The sequence below is a fragment of the Chelonoidis abingdonii genome, chromosome 2 (assembly GCF_003597395.2).
Source record: "Chelonoidis abingdonii isolate Lonesome George chromosome 2, CheloAbing_2.0, whole genome shotgun sequence".
Lineage (NCBI taxonomy): Eukaryota > Metazoa > Chordata > Testudines > Testudinidae > Chelonoidis > Chelonoidis abingdonii.
Genome location: NC_133770.1, coordinates 176,131,548 through 176,151,744, shown reverse-complemented (window position 1 = coordinate 176,151,744; position 20,197 = coordinate 176,131,548). Strand labels below are relative to the sequence as shown.

The 20,197-nt window shown below is 39.7% G+C and overlaps 1 protein-coding gene across 1 annotated transcript in view; it reads right to left on the bottom strand.

Annotated features, from left to right (window-relative positions):
• Window positions 1-6,395: 6,395 nt before the first annotated feature.
• Window positions 6,396-20,197, bottom strand: part of GMDS (GDP-mannose 4,6-dehydratase) — a 560,814-nt gene continuing 547,012 nt past the window's right edge. Inside the window, exons 10-11 of the mRNA XM_032792438.2 lie at window positions 7,552-7,620; window positions 6,396-6,843 (exon numbers count right to left, since the gene is read on the bottom strand). Coding sequence (XP_032648329.1) covers window positions 6,781-6,843; window positions 7,552-7,620 — 132 coding nt within the window. The 3' untranslated portion in view covers window positions 6,396-6,780. The remainder of the gene's footprint in view (window positions 6,844-7,551; window positions 7,621-20,197) is intronic.

Genomic DNA, 20,197 nt, shown 5'->3' with positions numbered 1-20,197 from the left:
CTGACCTTTAGCTGTCAAGGGGCTGCTCAATATATTACCCCGAGTTCAGCTCAACTTTCTTTAGACTGATTTCAGCAACAATTTAAAAAAAAAAAAAAGACAGAATCCCTTCCCCCTTTATCTCTGGGGAAAGAAAGCAGGAAAACCAACACATTTAGAGCCATTAACTCTGAAAATAGCTGCATTTCCTGGAGTATAAAAGAAATTCAAATTATTGCACTCATGATTGTGTCCAGGATATTATTACACGTATTATATATGAATATACAGGGCATATCACTAAAAATGCATGTCTTTAAAAACACAAGCATTGGATTTAAAACAAATACCAAAGCAATCCCTCCACCTCCCCAAGCTTCTCGGAATTGATTTAGTTGCCAGAACATCTCTAAGACAGAGTGTATTTTTTTAAAAATAAATATTTAAAATAAGGAAAGAATGTTTTTTTCATAGCACGATAATGTAAAAATACTGATATCGTCCAAAGCAGAAGATAATTGTTTAAATAATGGTGATGCCTGCAAGATTGCCTAGTACTGAGTTTAGATTTTGATGTAAGTTCTGCTAGAGCTTTTCCTAAGTAGATGAAACAGGGCTGCAGCTGCAGGACAGTGGAGGGACATTCCCCCCTCCCCCTTCTGCTGAATAGTGTTGTTAGTTTATGACATGGAAACATTAGTAACACAGGATTGTAGTGCAGGATAACAGCCACTGGGATAGAAAAAAGCAAGTGCCCTATTATTTTTTAGTAAAGCACTGACCACAGTTTTCCTGCAACATATAATTATTAAAATACTCGCCACCAACAATTCTAAAACATTGCCCCTATAATGGAAATTATATTTTTTTTCAAATTTCAAAAATATACAACTTTCTCCCAAGGGCCCCCTACCTCCCAAGAAACCAGCGGAGGGAAGTGACACTATTTAATTATAAAGCTTGCAAGTAGATATGGCTCTTTAGGCTGCCTCTCCCTCCCCTCTAGCTTTCTTTCCTTCTCTTTACCCCCCCCCCCCCCAAATAATTGGGAGGTAGCTGTTGATATTTTTCTTAGAGGACAAAACGTTGGAGTGTTGCCTGCTGTAATGATCTTTTCTGGGTTTGTTGTGTCTGGAGACAATGCTCCGCCAATGAAATGTCAGAGGTGAAGGGGGGGTCACATGGAGGCAGTAAGCTCAGCCCTTCACCTAGCGGGCCAGTAGTTGTGATGCTGCCGAAGGGCTGTAGTAAACGTGCCGAGGACCAGGGACTGTTAGAGATCTTTCCTTCACTGCGTTAAGCCTATGGCACCCAGAGGTGGGTGGTGGGAAATCGCCAGTTTTCTAGGCCCCGCAGACGCAGTGACAAGCCAAAAGGATGAGCCAGAACCTGCTCCTGTCTCCACCAGAAAAGCGTCTTCTTTATTTTCACGGGAACACGAGGGGACTCTAAGGTTGAGTGGTTTTTTGTGTTTTTTTTTTTTTTTTTTTTTTTAAACCTCACACTTCAAAAAATCGATCCGTCTCACCCTTCAGTCATGGCTGCCTTCAGCATCGTTTCTAATCACCTATTAGTTTCGCGGGGGGGTTGGGCGGCAGTTGTGTGTGTGCCCACCAGAGTATCACATATCCTTTAGCTGATAGGGTAAATCCTCTTTGAGGGTTGCAATGCAGGGAAGTTATTTATTTTTTTTTTAAAGGAAAGCTCAGCAGAACTCCATACCCCTCGGCTTTGGCTCCTCTAACCTTATAACACTAACTTTTTTTTTTTCTGAACAACAGTACCAAGAAAAGGAATTTTGAGAGACGTTTGTGTGTCATGATCGCTGCTGGGCCCAGATTCTGATCTGATCACTCAGCCGGCAATCAGAGATCAGAACTAGGCCCTGTCCTATCCTTTTCCAGAGATGAAAGGGGCTTGTGAGCTTGTGCTGAGCTCTCATGCTTTATCAGGTGCAAATGTTTACATGTCGCCAAAAAAGGTCCAGCTGGGCAGCTATATTTTAATTTTCATCTCACAGTTAGGTCTCATTAGCTACTGTCTGTACCTTGGCTGTGTGCAGTGGTAGGAATCGCCCAGAGAGTAACGCGCTCTGAAAGATTTTTTTTTTTATATAGTGATAAGGAGAAACTTGGAAAGAGCGCTAGGAGAGGGGAGGCGCTCAGTGAGTAGAGAGGAACAGCAACAACTGTGAAAATGCACTTTAGTCCTTCTGCACAGCGCAACACACAGAGCCTGTAGTGAGGCTCACTAATTAAGACACACACATTTTCATGCGTTCAGCTAGGGGGTTGAGTTATTGCTGCAAGACTTCCACCCTCATCCGCAGTCTTGCGCTGACAAGTTGTAAAGAGAGGAGCAGAGAATGGCCTAGAGATACATTAACTGGTAATAAGTCTTGTTTTTATTCACTAGACTTTAACAAGTACAACCGTAGACAACTGAACAAAGCGGCAGAGCCTTGTTACAGCTAATGCTTTCATTACACTCTGATTTTCTTGCATTTCTGATTCCCACCCCCAACCTACTCTTAATGCGGGAGGGATGCCAGGGAGAGAGAGAGAGACTTTTCTGACCCAGCCCGAAGAAAGTGTCACAAAGTATGTCACTTTTTTTAAAATTGCAGCCCCCATATTTTTATAATGATGCGCCCAAGTCAATTGGAAAACCTAGGAAGCCTTGAGTTCCTATATTTTGGTGTAGTGTAGCAATATAGTAATTTTATGTCCACCAACATACTGTGACAAAGTTATAGTGAAGCGAAGAGCAGATGCCCTAAGCTTTTGACTGCGCCTTGCCTCTGTATCTCGGAATTAGGCAACTGAACGCAATTTGTCCTTCCAGCGGTGAGATTTCGACCGACTTGCGGATCTTTTTCGAAACAGAGCGGCTGGTCCTATTTTAAGATCAGGTCTTGCGTTCCTTATACAGGCAAACTCCCGTAGGCTCCGCAGGGCATGGCTTCTAGTGGGGAATACAGAATCGGGCCTGCACTGCAGCAGGAGCTCCCTTGTCACTGCTCATCGGTTTGCAAAGGACAGAGGCTGGGATGAAGGTTTGGAGTAGTTTCCTTTTCTAAACTCGGTTTGCTTTTTATTTCTACTACTCGTGACCACCCAATAATTGAAGCAAATGGAAGTCTTGGCTGAGCACAGACTGCACGGGCAGGTTCAAAAGTGTAATGAAATAACATCTGCAGTTACCGTTGCCCTTTTTAATTAACGAAGATTTTTTTATTTTTTACAATTTATATCTACAACGCCAATGGGACAAAATCATGCAGCTATGTATACACACATTCTTACAGGGTAAAGTGTGTTTATATATTTGTGTACATCAAATGCACTACATGTCAAACCCGTGTACAAAACTTCATTGGCTAATTGGCACCTGGATAATATCTAGCTATCTTAAATAGCTCTACAAAATGAGTGATTCTGTAATACAGTCAAGTGAGCAGTTGATTAGCAGGAGGACGATGTAGTAAATTACAATCACAGGTAATGCCGTCTCAAATTAACAACAGTTTGAACCCTTACAAAATTTGGAAGCCTGAGGCTACTTCTGAAATACAGACGTGGTTCTTCCTAAAAATAAAAAGTAAATGATGGCAGCACTTCGGTTTCTCGTGTTCCTCAATTTTACAATGATTACACTGCACAACAAGGGCATCCATCGAAGGAACAGCGTCCCAAAACTATACAGGCTAAAAACTGGTTATAAAGATTTTACTGTTGAATGTGCCACTGTTCATGTTGCTGAAGAAAGAATAAGATTGGAGGGGGGGAGGTAGAAGGCGGAAACAAACCGTCGCAGCTTGTGTAAAATAGTCCAGTTCGTTTTTATAGGTATGTTAACCAATCTTCAAACGCAGCGTTTATATTTATATGTATGTCAAAACATACCAGAATTACAGATTCCCCGCCCCCGTAAATTGTCCTTTTGTGATACAAAAGCACCTTGTTTCAACGAACGCTCCTTCTTTTCGTGCCTTTAATTATACGTGCCACCAACGAGCTGCAAAACGTTTAGTGATGTTGGGCAGAGCTCTTTAAAAGGGAAAAGTCGGCGGTGTAGTTGGTCAGAAAAAAGATCGATCCTGGACGCCCTTCTCAGGCAAAACTCTCAGCTATCTCCATTCCGGACCGACCCCTTAGCTAGCAAGAGCCGTTGGAAATGAAGAGTTTTACATGTAATGGGTGCCCTAGCCATGAAATACTCATGTCGTTTTCACCGGCGCAAGGCAATCTCTGTGCACATTCTGAAATGACACGTGTGAAAGTTACAGCTTCTCTAATGAGTAGAAAATCTCTTGGGATGCTCGCCTGTTAGTTGGAATTACAGTGCAAAACCAGGGGCTCTCGCCTAATATGTACTTCATCTTACTGGTGTTTGTGTGTTTTGTCTGTAATTGTGTTATGTTCAGGGAGACTCATGAAAATAAGTATAGGTACCCACAGCTCCATTCGTGTGCTAATTACACACGATAAAAGTTAACCAGCCTGACATACACTAACAATTATTTTTAAACAATGCTTAGCCATTGGTGCACAGGCCGTGCATAGTTTGTACTTACAGAGACTTGGAGTTTTCCATTTTAAAAATCCCAGCTAGGAACAGTCATACCTGTTTAACAGCATTCGTCCCCTTCCAAGGAAAATTTATGAAAAATAATGGGAGAAAAAGCATCCTGAGGGATAACTCGGGGGAGGGTTTGAGGCTCTGAAGGCAGTGAAATAGAGAGACACACACACACGATCACCAATATTTAGAAACACACAGAGAAAGGGACAAAAATACTTGCCGGACACCTCTTTTCTTTAACAGATGCTATTCCATCTTACGTGCTACTGTATTTAAAAAAAAGCCATGTCAGACTCTACGTGTATTAAATATCCGCTCTCTATTTCTGCCTGTCCCAGAAAAGCCTGGAGCAGACATTTCTACCACTCTGGGATTGTTTTAAATAGCCCAACGATGTTGGCTGTTTCAGAATGAAACTGGGGTACTTTGCAAATACAACAGTGTCCTGGTCTTTTAAAGAGACCCTCTCGCTTGCAGAGTCTGGAGATGAAGTGCGCGCTATGCACCTGTATGGAGTAATGCAAGCCGACGGGATATGTGTGTGTATATATATACATATCTATTGTGCTTAAGACTCCGTCCTGCAGGGTCAGTCTTAAAGGAAGCATCTGTTTCCAATTAGCTGTCCCCGAGCTCCTGCTTGAGACGCACACTGTTCCCGGGCGAGGAGGTGCCCTTTGAGCACCCGCTCCGTTCAAAACAGCCCGGCCCCAAGTTTGCTCTGTATCACACTGAAACCACCTTCTCATGCAGCACACGCTTTTTCCATTACACCTCTGGCAACTGCCTGCCTTTCACACAGGCACACAAAGAGCCTTCTCTCTCCTGCAGCCCAGTTACTTACTAACTGTGAAAAGCTCGATCAAGCCACCACACATCCCCATACATCATGAAATGGCTCTTGAATACATTCAGGAGCGTTTCTGGGGCTAATACACACACGATCGTGTTCAAATGTTGGTGCTGAAATCACCTTGTGCCCCCACCTTTTCTTTTATAGGCTGAGACCCTCCCCCCTTCTTCTAATCCTTATAGGACAGTATTGAGTTTATACAGATTTTTAAAAACACACACACGACAGCGAGCGAGAGAGAACATCAGCGTTACAATTATTTTGCCTGAGTGTTCTGTATTTGTCTAAAGCACAAATTTTTATGTTTCTAAATTATGCTGCCTAAGACAGAAGCCCAGCTAATTTCCCAGGCATAAAGTTAAGAGAAGAGTTAATTGCTGGGTGGTAGATCTTCAACCAAAGGGAAATGTATGGGCTCCACGACCTCTGGATAACCTGGGTACCTTGGCACGAAATCTTTCAACAATATTTACTTACCTTGAAGTTGCTATTTTATTTATTTATTTTTTTATTTCTTAAGGCATCTTTCGAGATGGTTGGAGCTCCTGGGTGAGCTCTAATTATAGTCAGCAGAAATGTGAATGGCTCAGTTCTGCAGGAATTGGATCTTAAAGGTGCTGGATAGAGAAGCTTATTGTATTTCTTCTGTCTCTCACGCCCAGACAAACTGGCGTTTTCAAAAAACGCTTTACAATCCCCTCTGACTAGTTTGAAAATATTTGAGCAATTAGGCATTAATTCGTCATGGACCAAAGTCAATTTCACTAAGTTATATCAGTTACCCAAACTTTAAAGCGTTCAAGCGGTGGAAATGGTACATTGAGGTGGAGGTAAGCAGCAGGAAATAAAAACAAGGAGTGGACAGAAAAGGAAGACTAGAGGAAAAGAACCGAGTTATGTTAGTGGCAAAGGTTTTTTTTTTTTGTTTTGATTTTCTTTCATTTTTAGCTGGAGAAAGCAATAATATGCACTTCAGGTCTTCTGTAGAAAGATGATTTTTAATATCAAAAGAAAATTAACTGGAAAGCTCACTGGTCAAATCCCAGCCAATATTTTTCAGGTACATGATGAGGGGAAACAATCGTGGAGATAAACCTCAAATTTAAGAAAGTTAAACAGGAGCAGTAGCAATGGTGTTTGAGATCTTCTCTTACTTGCAAATTAAAGATCTGGAAATTAAATGGATCTTTTACACAAGAACAAACAATAAAATTAATTAAAGCCCCCCCCCCCCGATTTTACACCGATCATGATTCTCCTCCAATCAATTATGTCCAGCTAAGATGCAGAGGACAACCTCTACCAACCCTCAGGCTGATTTTTCTAGGGGAGAGGAAAAGCCCATTTGGAGGCAAAGAACAGGCTCAGGCATTGGGGTTATTCTTCATGAGTGCCACATCAGCTTCCACCATCTCTTTCACCAACTCCTGCAAGAAGGAACAGCATGTGGTGGTTATTCTGGTCTTCTGGAAGACTGAAAAGCCTGTGTTTTTTTTTTTTTTTTTTTAAGTTTAATTGCCAGTCCGTTGTGTGAAACTCAAGGCACTAAAACCAAAACAAACCCCACCCCTTCGACTCCTCATTTTCTGTATCATTTCAATTATTATTTTACTTTTAGAGAAAAGTTAATTTTGATCTTAAGGGCAGCAAACAGAAGTCCAGGAAAGCAAATCCCGGGGGGCTGTCAAATCCAGAGACAATTGAGCAGTAATTTAAAAAATACCACAATTTATGAGAAATACCCTTCTGAAGGATCCGCTATGAAAATAGCAGTGACATGAAATTTAAATGCCTTATTAATAGAAACCTTGGTTTGTTTTATTAGTGTATTTCCATGCTTTAAATTGAGTGCTGTGCTTCTTTTCTACAGTTTTATTCCGCCGGGGCTTGGCTTTTAAGGCTGAGACTCTAATTAAAGCTAACCATTTTCCAAAATGTCCAGCACCACAATATTCAGTCCAAAGAATATTAAAGCATTCAATCCTTCAATAGGAGCAGCTGGCTTCTTAAATAGCCTTCATGTAATCATTATTGAAACAGCAATTTCTCTTTTTGCTCACCAGTTAAGAGCTCCCCTCTTTCCACAAAGCTACACAAACATGGCAGGAATAACACAGTCCAGTAAGAGAACTTACATCAAAAGTGACTCTGGGTTTCCAGTTCAGTTTTTGTTCTGCTTTGGTACGATCTCCTTGAAGAAAATCCTGGGAAAAGGAAAAGGAAAATCATTGCACGACCTCTTTGTGTGTTCCTTGTTGCAGTGTGTAACGTTTGCCACTGCAGTGCTTGCTTCTTATCTAAAGCATCTTGAGGCCCCCAGCAGCTTGTCTTTAAAAGACTGAAGCTAGACCAAAACCCTTCAGGCTAACGAAACCACTGGCCTGGCTCCCTTAACAGGTTGCAGTTGAGGTGGAAAGGTAAGGCAAGGGCCACACAAAACTGCTGACAGCTATTGTCTAGCACCACTTATGTAAGAGGCTCCTCTGTTCACACGCATGTCCCTGTAAGTCCTTGGCTAGATCAGCATCGTTACAAGACACACTTAGACACGCTGAGAAAAATCATTTATTTTTGATTGTGCAATTTCAGTTGAAGCTCAGATGCCTATAAATCACCAGGATGCACATTTAAAAAAGCCTAGCACAGGCTATTTAAAACGTAAGGAGTAATTCTTCTTTACATCAAACCTTATTGACTCTTTAATGGTGAACCCTTTACATTAAGTTGTCATATGTCCCGATCACGCTACTAACAGAGCTGTTTCAAATTATTGCATTTTTTCCCTTTTGGTTAAACAGAAGTAAATCACAAAGCAAACATGACAACTGAAATGTTCTCTCTAAAATAAAAAACATGTGATCATGGAAAGACAGTGCTGGATAACTGTTAGAAGCCCTGTTACTGCATTGTTAATAGAGCAGTGATGGCACGTCCAGCAGATAACATGGAGAGTGAAAGCTTTTGGCCCACTATTTTTTACAAGAAGTAACTTGAACATGCATGTGGAAATAAAAGTAACTGGATATATAACAACTAGATACAGAGAAACTACCCTGAAATAGTATTACAGGAACCCAGACACTGTTAGTCAACCACATCTTTATGATTCAAGCCTATTTAAAGCACCACAAACACACACATGCTGCATCTCTAATGAAACAAATATTTGATTATTTATTGTTTCTAAATTAAACATTAGTTATACACATATCCCCCTTTGCTTGAATTTATATACACAACTCACCTAAAACACAGTTAAAAGCTTTCTGTATGTGAAAGGATAGCTGTATAATTTCACAGCAAATTGTCTTTCCCCTTGGGGGAGAGGGAATGTTTGGGATAAATTCTGCCTTCATATTTGAATTCAGTGATGTAAGGCAGCAGTTTTGGTGTCTCTAAAATTGGAAAAATGTGGGGTTTTTCCCCCCTCCTTCCTCCATCCTTTCTGACCAGTGATGGAGCTAATGAGCATTTTGTGGCATCAACTCTCCAAAAGAAGTACTGCTGCACACACAATGTTCCAGATACCATCTTCCTGCATGCCTGTGATCGTGTTAACTTCCAAAAATTGCCTCACCCTGTGCCAAATGTAGGAAATGCTTCTTCAAAAGTGTGCTACATAAAACTAGAGTTCGCTTCCAGGAGCAGAGGAAAATCACCTCAGGTACTGTACTGCAGATGGGGATGTGGAACAAACAGGTCTGCTGAGAATGTTCCAGGCAGCATTTTTAATAATTCAGTCTGTATGCTAAAAATAATGTTGGCTTCCTCCAGAAAAGACTAAATAGCCAGATCAAAACAAAATACAATGACAAGCAAAATCATTTTGTTTTCCTAAGTTCTCCTAAACATTTCCTATTGCAATTCTATCAGGGCATTTGGAAATTGCAGTAGACATTTGGGGCCAAATTCAGTAAAACCCTTCCCAATTTGAGTAATCAGATTATTTCTCTGAGTCAGGAATACCCAGGTGAGCATAGCATTGCAAAATCTGGCCCTGAAATAGGAAAGACTCTCATTGACTTGAATCAGGTTCTAAATCCAACTGGAAGTATTTAATGCATGCCCTCTCTCTCATTTTAGTTTAACATGTATTATATACATCCAGAAGTAAGAAAAATCCTCTTAAAATACACATTTCTGTACAAAACCAGTTCCCTTTCAATCAATACCAATGCAGGCTGTTTTAAACATTTAAACCATTACCTAGTAACTTAGTATTTTTAATATAATCTAATTTTAAAAGTCTTAATGAAAAGGTATGTAATAAAACCAGAGTTTCATTTTTATAAACATTGTATAAAGTAATAATTTTACACCCACAATCTTTATTTCAAAAACAGATTCTTTCAAAACCCTGCCAAATCTAGGGTATTTTTTTTTTAATTCATTGTGGAAAAAGGTCAAGAGATATGGAATGTCATTGTCTCATTGCACAGCAAATAAGTTTACAGGAAAACTCTATATATGCTGCTTTAAAAGGTTTGGGAACAGTCTTTAAACTTTCTAACAAAAATGTTCTCCTTTACAACCATTCATCCCCAAAATGTGTTTTTCAATTCAAACCCTCCATTCAAAAACATAAGTGCTCAATTGCTGATAAGCAAAAAATAAGATTTGTTTTTCAGATCAATAAAAGTTCTAAAGTTGCAGTGATTACATCTGTATGGTGTATATAAGATAACACAGAAGCTAGTATATGAAATCAACTTAAGAATGTAAGATAAAAAACAAAAGAGAAACCTTTAAAAGTTCACATACTTTAACAATAAAATAGTAAAAGTATTACCGTGCTTAGTTTGTAAAAAGATTTACTATATATGATAATACAATTTTTCCCCATCTGATACAGGTTAAACCATTTTAAATCACTTTCCTAAAGAAGTTTATATACTTTCTTGAAACCCTATTTTACAATAAGATTTAGTTACAAATAGCACTACATAAGCAGAATTTCTTCCTATGGATGTTTTAAGGTGTTCAGCTATAAAAGTTAGTAGATAGAAGAGAACATGCATATGAAAAACAATATTATAGTTTAAACCAATCATCATAACGTTACAACCACATTCAAGGATTGAATGTATTGTTACTGAAAGCATGAAACACAGAATGGAAATGTTCTTCACGATGACTGGAAAAAGCTATTACTGATTAAAGGATTGTATTGCAGTCATGTTTCCTGTATTTTTCTACAAGTAGCTCATAATATGAAAACAATAAAGTAATTACAATTTAATAAGAATATTTGAAAAAACTCTTGGAACTGAATCACTGCTTGTTTATGTAATTAAAGTCTTTCATTGAAACTAGAGCTGCACCTATTTAACTTTTAAATTTAGTCTTATAAAGCCTTACTTTATCACTCCAGGGGCTTACAGCTTTTCAGTCCCAGGGCCTTTCTTTCTGGAGGCACAACCAGACCAAAAAAGTTTAAGACGGAAGAGGATGAGTTGAGTCCCACAAGGAAAAATGGATCTTTGTGGTTCTTGAAAGACAGCTGCTGCTGAATACCAACCAGCCAATATTCCTGTTTCTTATAGCATAGTAAGTAAAGTATAGTCATGTAGTAATATTTCTGCAGGATTTCTTGTATCGTGTTTTAGGCACACAATGTATAAAAAGAAAGTTCCTTGACTTCATGTAGAATTCAAGGGAATAGACAGGCAACTAAGAGGTTTTGTTTTGTTTTTACCACAGCTCAAAATGGTAATTGTTTTGTGTTATTTTACAGTACTTGGACTTTGCAAATAAAACAACAGTGAAGTGTTTACATATCCATTTTAGGAGGAAGTGCCATCACACACTTATTTTCCATGAAAAAGAAAATGAAGCATATAAATGGCAAGTTTTACATGTGAGTTACAACTTGTTCCTGAATATGGAAAGCTGAGCATTCAATGAAGTAGCTAAAGGGGTAAAAAGGCAACAGCCAAATTGTCTGTTGCCATTTAACACTATTGTAACAATCTCTGACAGATTTAACTTCACTTAGCTGTGATAGGATCTTCTCTCTAGGCCAGGGAAAAGAATGAATCTGATATGATCTTTTCTGTTTGTCTAGCCCTCTCCCCCTCTGTTTATAATTATAGCTTAAAGCTTAAATGTGCAAAAAGCAACCAAAAAACCTCTCACCCCCCCAAAACCACCTCTACATTTTATTAAATCTGATTTTATGGAGATTCGGTTTTATAGTTCAATCCAAGCTCAAACAAACAAACAAAAAGGTGCACACATGAGTACAGAGAAACTTGCTGTGTAGTGTGGGCTGGCATTTTTTAAAAAGAGTTCTAAAACCCAGATAAAAAAAATGTAAAATATTTCTGTGTAAATATCACATTTCCTGAGCTCTGGTTCTGAGTGTCATCACTACTTTTATTTTGACTCATTAGGTGAATGATCTGGTTTCACTGTGCAATTTATTACTCTCTAATTCAATTAAATTTAACTGAAATTTGAAAAGACTGAAGACAACATGAGGGGCGGGAAAGCCTACAGATTGCTTAAAAGTACTGTAAGTTTTCTCCTAACACTACAGTTGATCTAATCACATTTAGATTAATTCATTTAACTCAACATTTAGGGTCAGATTCTGCCCCCAGTTACACCAGTGCAAATCCAGAACAAAACTAACAAGGTTATGGGTGCTATAAAACACCTACGGTGAAATACTGACCCCACGGAAGTCAATGGCAAAACTCCCATTGACTTCAACAAGGATGAAATTCTATCCCTAAAATAGACAAGAGTTGACCTGAATTGTAACAGTTCTGCAGTTGGAAAGTTGTGGTGGTCACATTCACAAGATGATGCATAAAGTTTTTCTGGAAGGTGACTTCTTATGTCACAGATATCTTATAAACTGATAAAGGGGTTACGCGAAGCTCTGAAAAGTCACTAAACTAAGTGCCTGTTCCTGCAATTTTTTGCCTGAGAAAGGTTGTCAGAATTGGACTTCTAGGTCACAATGTTTTCAAGAATGTAGTAATTTGAATGCCCATTTTTCTCCTCTAACCGATGTATTTCCTTCTTGAGACAGCCCTCTCATCTTTGACTCATGCTATGAAAAAAACAACATTTAAGTAGTCTGTAATATTGTATAATTTTTCCATTTCTTTAATTTTTGGGGCACATACTGAGACCATCTGATCTTCCTCATATGTATTTTATTACGCAGAATATGCTTCTCTCTTCAGGTACTTTTTGGAGCAGTTTTCATATGTAGTTTTAATAAGAGATCATGTAACGCAGCTCATTGACAGGTCAGCCCAATAGCATGTTTGGGTGTCTGCTACACTTCACTGTTAAAACATAGCAGACTTTGTTAAATCATTTCCTGAAATCAGTTAGATTGATCAATTAGACAACCCATGATACTCAAGATGTATCGCTAACTGCAGCAACTGCGTAATTCAATTGCTGTCGCCCTTATCTTCTATTCCCCTAACACTTCCATTACTTGTCACCAGGCTGTTATACTGTCCTGTGTGCCTTAACTACGGCCCTGTTCCTGCAAAGACTTAGGTGCGTGAATGGTCCCATTGACTTAAATGGAAATATTCACTGTGTAAAGTTAATCACGTGTGTAAATCTGCAGGATTGGAGCCAAAGAGCCTCAAAACACACGTTACTGAGCTCAAACGAAGAAGTGCATGGAGCTAGTCATAATAGTCTGGTGGTAGGTGCTTGCAGGATTGAGCCCTTATACTCTGAGATTTTCAAGGCAGGGGACGTTGTCTTAATTTGTCTGTAAAGTGCCATACAAACTATAAATATATAATAAAAGCTTGACTCCTGTAAGCCCTGTAAAGAAGAAGGGACTGTTAAGATGAAGTGTGTCAATAAGGAAAGCCCCAAATCTGCACACAAACAGAGAAAACATATTAAGGCATTTAAGAAGGGCAGTTATGGAGTGGCATTCTGTTTTCATATTCCACACTGTTCTTAGAAAAGCAAAGTTGTGGAACAGTTAACATATGAAGGGAATAAAAGAATGCCAGTGAATTTAGTTCCCATCTAAATTTGTTTTAAGGTGGCACGAGCAGGCTAATTTTCACTCCCATGTCAGTGATTTCTCTCCCCCGAAATATAGTACTTTTCACAAGGAGCCCCAGAGAAAGACAAGGGCAAATGCCTATATGGTGGAAACCCTCAAAATGAACTTGGATATTGTGAAACTCCACTGGCAATATAAATCCTGACCTTTTTCCTAAGTGTATTTTAATATGCAAAAATTGTTTGCTTAAGAAACTTCACATATAATCCAAACATTTCTGTGGAATAGAATGACTTCAGCATGGGGCTGATTTTGAGAGGTGCTGAGCACTTGCACTTGTGATTGACTTCAGTGGGCTACGGGTGCTCAGTACCTTCAGGATAAGGCCCAATCAAAGGGTTCCATTGTATGTGCTAATATCAACGAAACATAAATCAAATGAGATCAGCCTTTCCTCTACCACAAACCAGACACATTACAGCAGTGTCTTTAATTGATCTGTTTGATAATTTTCAATTTGATCAGTCTCCAAAGAGGCAGGCATGAGAACTCATAGCAGTAATAAACAGAAGGGTGATAATTAGTCATGAATGTTCTCTCTCCTCTCTTTCCCTCCTCCCCTGCCCCCACTTTCCCACTTTATTGCTGCGTATCAGCACAAATTGCAGCTGAAGCCAGACCTCTCTTTTAATGACAGGGGGTGATAAGAGACACGAAAAAAACAGCAAACTGTCTGGTCTGCTCAGGAAGTTGGGAATCAGTGGCATTGTCCATCAGGGAGGCCAACAGAATGCCGTCAGTGCTAAAACAATGCTTCAGCTCAACTTCAGGGAAATTGAGTCAGTCAGCACTGGCTCTGACAAGCACACTGACATCGAAGATAAAAAGGCAAATGGAGCAAAACAGAGGGAGCTGGCCCTCTGCATGGTATGATTCTCGTCGCCAGAGCGTTATCACTTTGATGGAGGCAGTGCACAAGTTAATCAACACGAGAGCATAATGCATGTGTACCTCTTAGGAGAGCATATGCAGACATTAGGTTACTACAGTTATTATCTTTGTGCAAAAGTCAACTGAGTTACATGCCTAATATGGTCAAGTTTTAGTCAGTCTTTTAATTTGCCAGATGAAGCCTGAGAAAATGTCTTGGCAATAATTAGTCTTTGGTCCAGATAAAATTCCTCCTGAGTTTGGGCTTGATGAGAGGAACACTAACTTTAAAGGGCTTTGGATCAGGCCTTCAGTTGCTCAACACAAGTGTTCTTTACTGGAGATTTTTACAGGCCAGCTACTGTTACAGTGTAACCAGTTTGAGCCCAGATACTCCTCAGGAACATGAGATTCATGTTTACATATGTCACCGTCCATACATGTGGAATAGTCTCACAAGAAGCGTGCAGGAAGCCCCACAGCTCAGGACTTTTGAAAACTAGACTGGACACTAGAGATAGAAATTCTGGCCCTACTGAAGGCAATGGCAAAACTATAATTGACATCAGTGGGGCCAGGATTTTACTCTAGAAATGTACCGTAGGGCACAATCCTGCATTTGCAGGAAGATAAACTGGATGAGCCAACTCCAGCTTCTATGATTCTATAAACACAATGATAATCCCAGTTTGGGACACTGCAGACACCAATGAAGGCTTCCACTTACTGAGATCTTTTGAAGTGTAACAGGTGCCTATGATAAGAACGGTAAGAATTCCAGGGAAGATGAATTAGATTAAATCAACTACCCTTGCACATACCATTTATTATATAAATCCTGAGTATGGTGAAAAAAAGAAATGGAAAACATGGGACAATATCCCATTTTGTGTGTGTATGTGCATATATTCAAATTTAAAACACAAACACACTGTTTAAATGAATGGCCACATAGCAGCTGAAGACTGAAATCTTAATTACAGTGCATTGATTTTGCTGCCCCCCACTGCAACACAGAAAACTTATTCAAGCAGGCTTTGGGTATGGCTACACTTACAGCTGTACAGCGCTGGGAGTTACAGCTGTCTTCGTACAGCTGTGTAGGGAAAGCGCTCAGTGTGGCCACATTTGCAGCGCTGTTGGGAGTGGTGCATTGTGGGCAGCTATTCCAGCATTCAAGTAGCTGCAACGTGCTTTTCAAAAGAAGCGGGTGGGGTGGAATGTGACAGGGAGCATGGAGGAGACAGAGAGAACGGATTTTTGGAGCTGACAATGTTGTCAGCTCCCTGCCTTCCAAGTTCTAAGGACTGGAAGATACAGCACCTACCTTCAATCATTTTAAAAGTTTCGACCTCTTCCCCCACCCCTCTCTTACTCACTAAATGCAAATTATGCACTCCTAAATAGCCTTCAGACCACATAAGCAGCTGCTCAACACGGACTCCCCCCTCCCCCTCCACCGTGTGGCTTCTCTCCTCAAGCAAACAGCTGTGAACATTCCAAAGCAATTCCCCTTCCTGCCTCCGCTCGCTCGCTGGAGCAAACAGGAGCTGTGTTTGTTTTTTAGATAAGCAGCTCCGGGGTGCCCGGAGTTCAGCCACTCTTCTGGTTTGTTGTGAACAGGCATTCTGGGATACCTCCTAATACCCTGGAGGCCAATAGCAGCGCTTTTGGTGGCCACACTTGACGAGTAGTGGTGCATCACCAGCGCTGCAATCATTATACCCCAAGCAGACCAGGAGTACAGCCAACGCTGCAGCCAGGGAGTTGCAGCGCTGGATGTGCCTTGCAGGTGTGGACGGTTACTAAGTTGCAGCGCTGTAAATCCACCACCAGCGCTGCAACTCTCCAGTGTAGCCATGGCCTCAGTCTATATTAGAAAGTTGTGCTGCTTTAACTACACTGGTATAGTTAAAGTGATACTCCCCTGGTGTGGATGCAGTTATAGTGGTATAAAGGTACTTTATACTGATGTATTTATTCCCATATGGAAGGGGAATAATTACAAATCACCTTTATACACCTAACTGAAACAGTTATACATTACCAGTAAAACCCCTAATGGTAGACCAGACCTTAGATGCACATGTAAGTACATATTCTTTCCCTCTGATATTGTGTATCCAGCCAGCCAGGCCCACACATGTGCACAGAGCTAAAAACCTTTGGGTTAACTTGCAAAAAAAATCTAAGTAAATAACTTGAAACCACATTTTATTACAAACAAAACAGAGTTGTTCAAATTTTCTAGTGAAATGAGTGAGCTTTACTAATAGTGGGATCCTTTTAGAAGGCAGTATAGGAGGCAAAATGAGAAGGTCATTTCCAATTGTGACATCATAGAAGAATACCATTCTAGCTATCAGGCCATCTTTTCATTAGTAAATCAATTTTTTTGTTTGTTAATTACTGAACTGTATTATGTTGTATCTTGTGTTCCATTATGCCCTGATCTTTTGAAAACTCTTGTGGAAGTGAATGGGACTTTTGCCCGAGTAAGGAATGAAGAATTGGGTAATCACATTCTGATTCTACAAGCACTTGTTACCAGGCAGAGAGCTTATTATTGCAAGTGAGAGGCTCTTTAAATGTAATTGCCATAGATAATTTTTAATTACATCTGAAGATTATTTTCCTCATCATTTCCCCTTCCTGTCATGCTTTTCATGTGTTTTTTTTTTTTTTTTTTTTTACTATATTGTTAAAGTTGTTTGATTTCAAGAGGATTGATTATGTAGTAAGAAATGTGAATGAAGGCGGTGGAATCAGGTATTCAATGCTTATGTGGCAAGCTGCTGACCCACGCTTAAAAACCTTTGATACGTTCACTGATCTGCTCAGCAGGGTGAAAATTGAAAACTGGCCTCCTGCTATGTTGCTAAATTTTAACTCTGCCACAGAAATACAGTCCATCACTTTTTAAAACTATTTATTCATTTAAAAAGTGTTAGTAGGTTTGCCAATCATTGCTATGTAAGTATCAGAAATGAAAATGATAATCACAACAGTGAGGTTTTTTTTTTTTGGTCAACCTATTTACTATTGTGGGCCACATCCAATACTACCTTTATGGCCCTGAGGATGTCACATGGGCCACAGCTGTGTGTTGACTGGCCTGCATGTGGCCCACGAGCCACAGGTTGAGAACCACTGGTTAAGAGAAATGTTATAAAGCAATAGAATAATCAAGTCTCTATTTAACAGGGTGTTACCATATTACAGAGTGAATCTCTTTACAACATCCAAGCCATGTGATTTCTGGGGATTTCATTAATTTGAGTGAAACTACTGTCTCTACTCATATTTAGCAAACCAAGCATTTCTATAAAAAAAATTTTAAAAAATTGGACAGGTGTGCCCCCCTGCACCCCCACGGTCAATGCACAGTGTTAGATATTTGGTTACCATTTAAACAAAACTCAAAGTATCTACCTGTCCTCTGTCTATTTTGCTGGGTACATTATTGATGTGTTAATTTTTCCATAACAACCACCTATATTTTTGGAAACCATTTCTCTAGTTCTGGGCTATTTTTCTTATTCCAATTAGAGGTTATCAGTAGGCTACCGGCTGCTAACACATGAAAGATGAACTCTTCATTTCTTTGCGCATGACCATTTCTGCTAAGAAATCTCAGGAGATTATTTTGATACAAAACTAGGGATAAAGCATTTCACTAAAAAACAACCTCCTTCCCCTCCAAAAGGGATAATGAAATCTGAGTTTCATTTTGTCTTTGGACATGTCACCTCCAATATTTCCCTTTACAGACTCTCACGTATATCACGACTGCTTGACAAAAAATCCCAAACTAATATATTTTAATTCTATAATAGGGATGTCTAAAAGTACATTCCTATCACTGTTCTACCATCACTACTTTGTTATGATGTAAATGTAATATCTGATGAAGGAGAATGTAATTAACTTTTTATTAAACAAAAACCAGATTTTTTAAAAAATGAAAAGGTTTTTCCCCCCACAAAAATTTGAGTTTAATCATAAAGCCATTTTCGGTCTAAAAACGTTTTTGATGGAAACATTTCAACAGCTGTGACCATCATATATTATTTCCCTTTCTTGGATATATGTTTAGCTAATAACTTCAAACCGTTAAAGGCTAAGTTGTGACTTGTACTATAGGCCTGGACAGAAAAGTAAAAACTCCCTTTACACTGCTACCTTGTCTATTCAGACCTTGGATTCACTTACTTTCTACCCAGGAGCAGGTGGGCAGGAAGCAGGAGGAGAGGGAAGAGGTGGGGAATGAGTGGATTCTTGTCTCCACCCACTCATGTGGAGTCACCATGAGAGACGGGTTAATAATTTGCTGCTGTAACAGGCCAATATATATCCCAGAGCCACAATTCCTTTCCTAGCACAAAACAACTATTTGCTGCCCCTTGTTATTGGTTGTGTCCTAGAGACACAATCTAGCCCTAAATGTCTTAATTACCAGTCATACTTGATTTATTGTCTATAAGCACTTTTTTACCTGCATCTCAATCAATCACTGACAATTGTCAGAATCAGATATCAGTAGAAGATAACTGGAGATAATGTAGGATTTTAATGTTTTAAAGTTCAAGAGTTATGTTTACCTTACATGCCTAACAGCCACAAAAATTACCTCTATTTAAAGAGAGACATTTAAATGTGCAAAGAGTAAAACAACGGGGGTGGGGTGGGGGAAGGGGTGCTATGGGCCCTCCATGAAGCTGGCATATTACAAAACAAATGATCCATGAAAGGGTTAAAGTAAAACACGGTAGGATAATTTTACATTCTGAGCATGTCCTGAAAGTATTCTTCAGCATGCTCGATAGAGAAGGAAATCCAAGCAGTGGCCTTTCACATGACATCATAAAAGCCTAATTTATCACCAGTCACCAAACATCTAGAAAATCATAACATCCTTTCAGGAAAACCATGTGCAAAATAATCAGATTTACTTTGATGAAAGCTTTAGAATACAAGTCCAAATAGGATGCTACAAATAGTAACCCTTTGCAGGTACTTACCATAGCTAACACCTCAGACTCATGTTTTGCCCAATAGGAGGCTGCTGCACTTCCTGCTCATAAATAAGTTTATTTTTATATTGTACAGGTATGCCACCAAATCAGACGGTTGAAGACAAAGGGTCAGATCCTGGCCATCATGAAGTCTGCCGTGCACCACTCTGGTGATAGAAAGCAGCTTTAAGAGTGGCCTAAGTGGCCAACTGAGGACCCCCTTTGCATAGGAAGATCCCTCCGGCAGTTCAGAGGTGATTTAGATGGTCTTATGCTCCCCTCAAGTCCTGGTGCAGGTGCCTCAGGGTTGCAGTCTGAGCACAGCTTTCATGATTCTCAGCTACTGGAATAGCCATTGGGGATGGACATTTGGTATAAAGACACCATTGCCTCCCTCCCCTTTTAGTTCCTGAGCTGAGCATGCTCAAATAGCCCCAAGAGGTGGGCTTATAATCTAATCCATCAAAAAAGGCTCACTTATACATTACATGGCCTGATTTTCAGCACCAAGCACCTGAAGCTTGTTGAGTTCAGTAGGAGTTGTGGGTGCTCAACACCTCTGAAAATCAGGCCGCAGAGTCACATCAGGCTATAGGTGGAGCATCAGGGAATATCTCCAAGTTAGTTGTGGATCATCCTCAAGGCTGGTTGAAGTGTTCTACCAACATCATTTGTTAAATGCAATCACAAAAATTAAAATCCTAATCTGGGAACAAGGAAGCTCTCCACCCACTTACACACTGCATGTAAGCTGTACATTTCATCCAAGGATCCAAAAATACTTTACAAAGATGAGAGAGAGGTCTGTCTGTCGATCCAGGACCCAAAGCATTCTGTGTA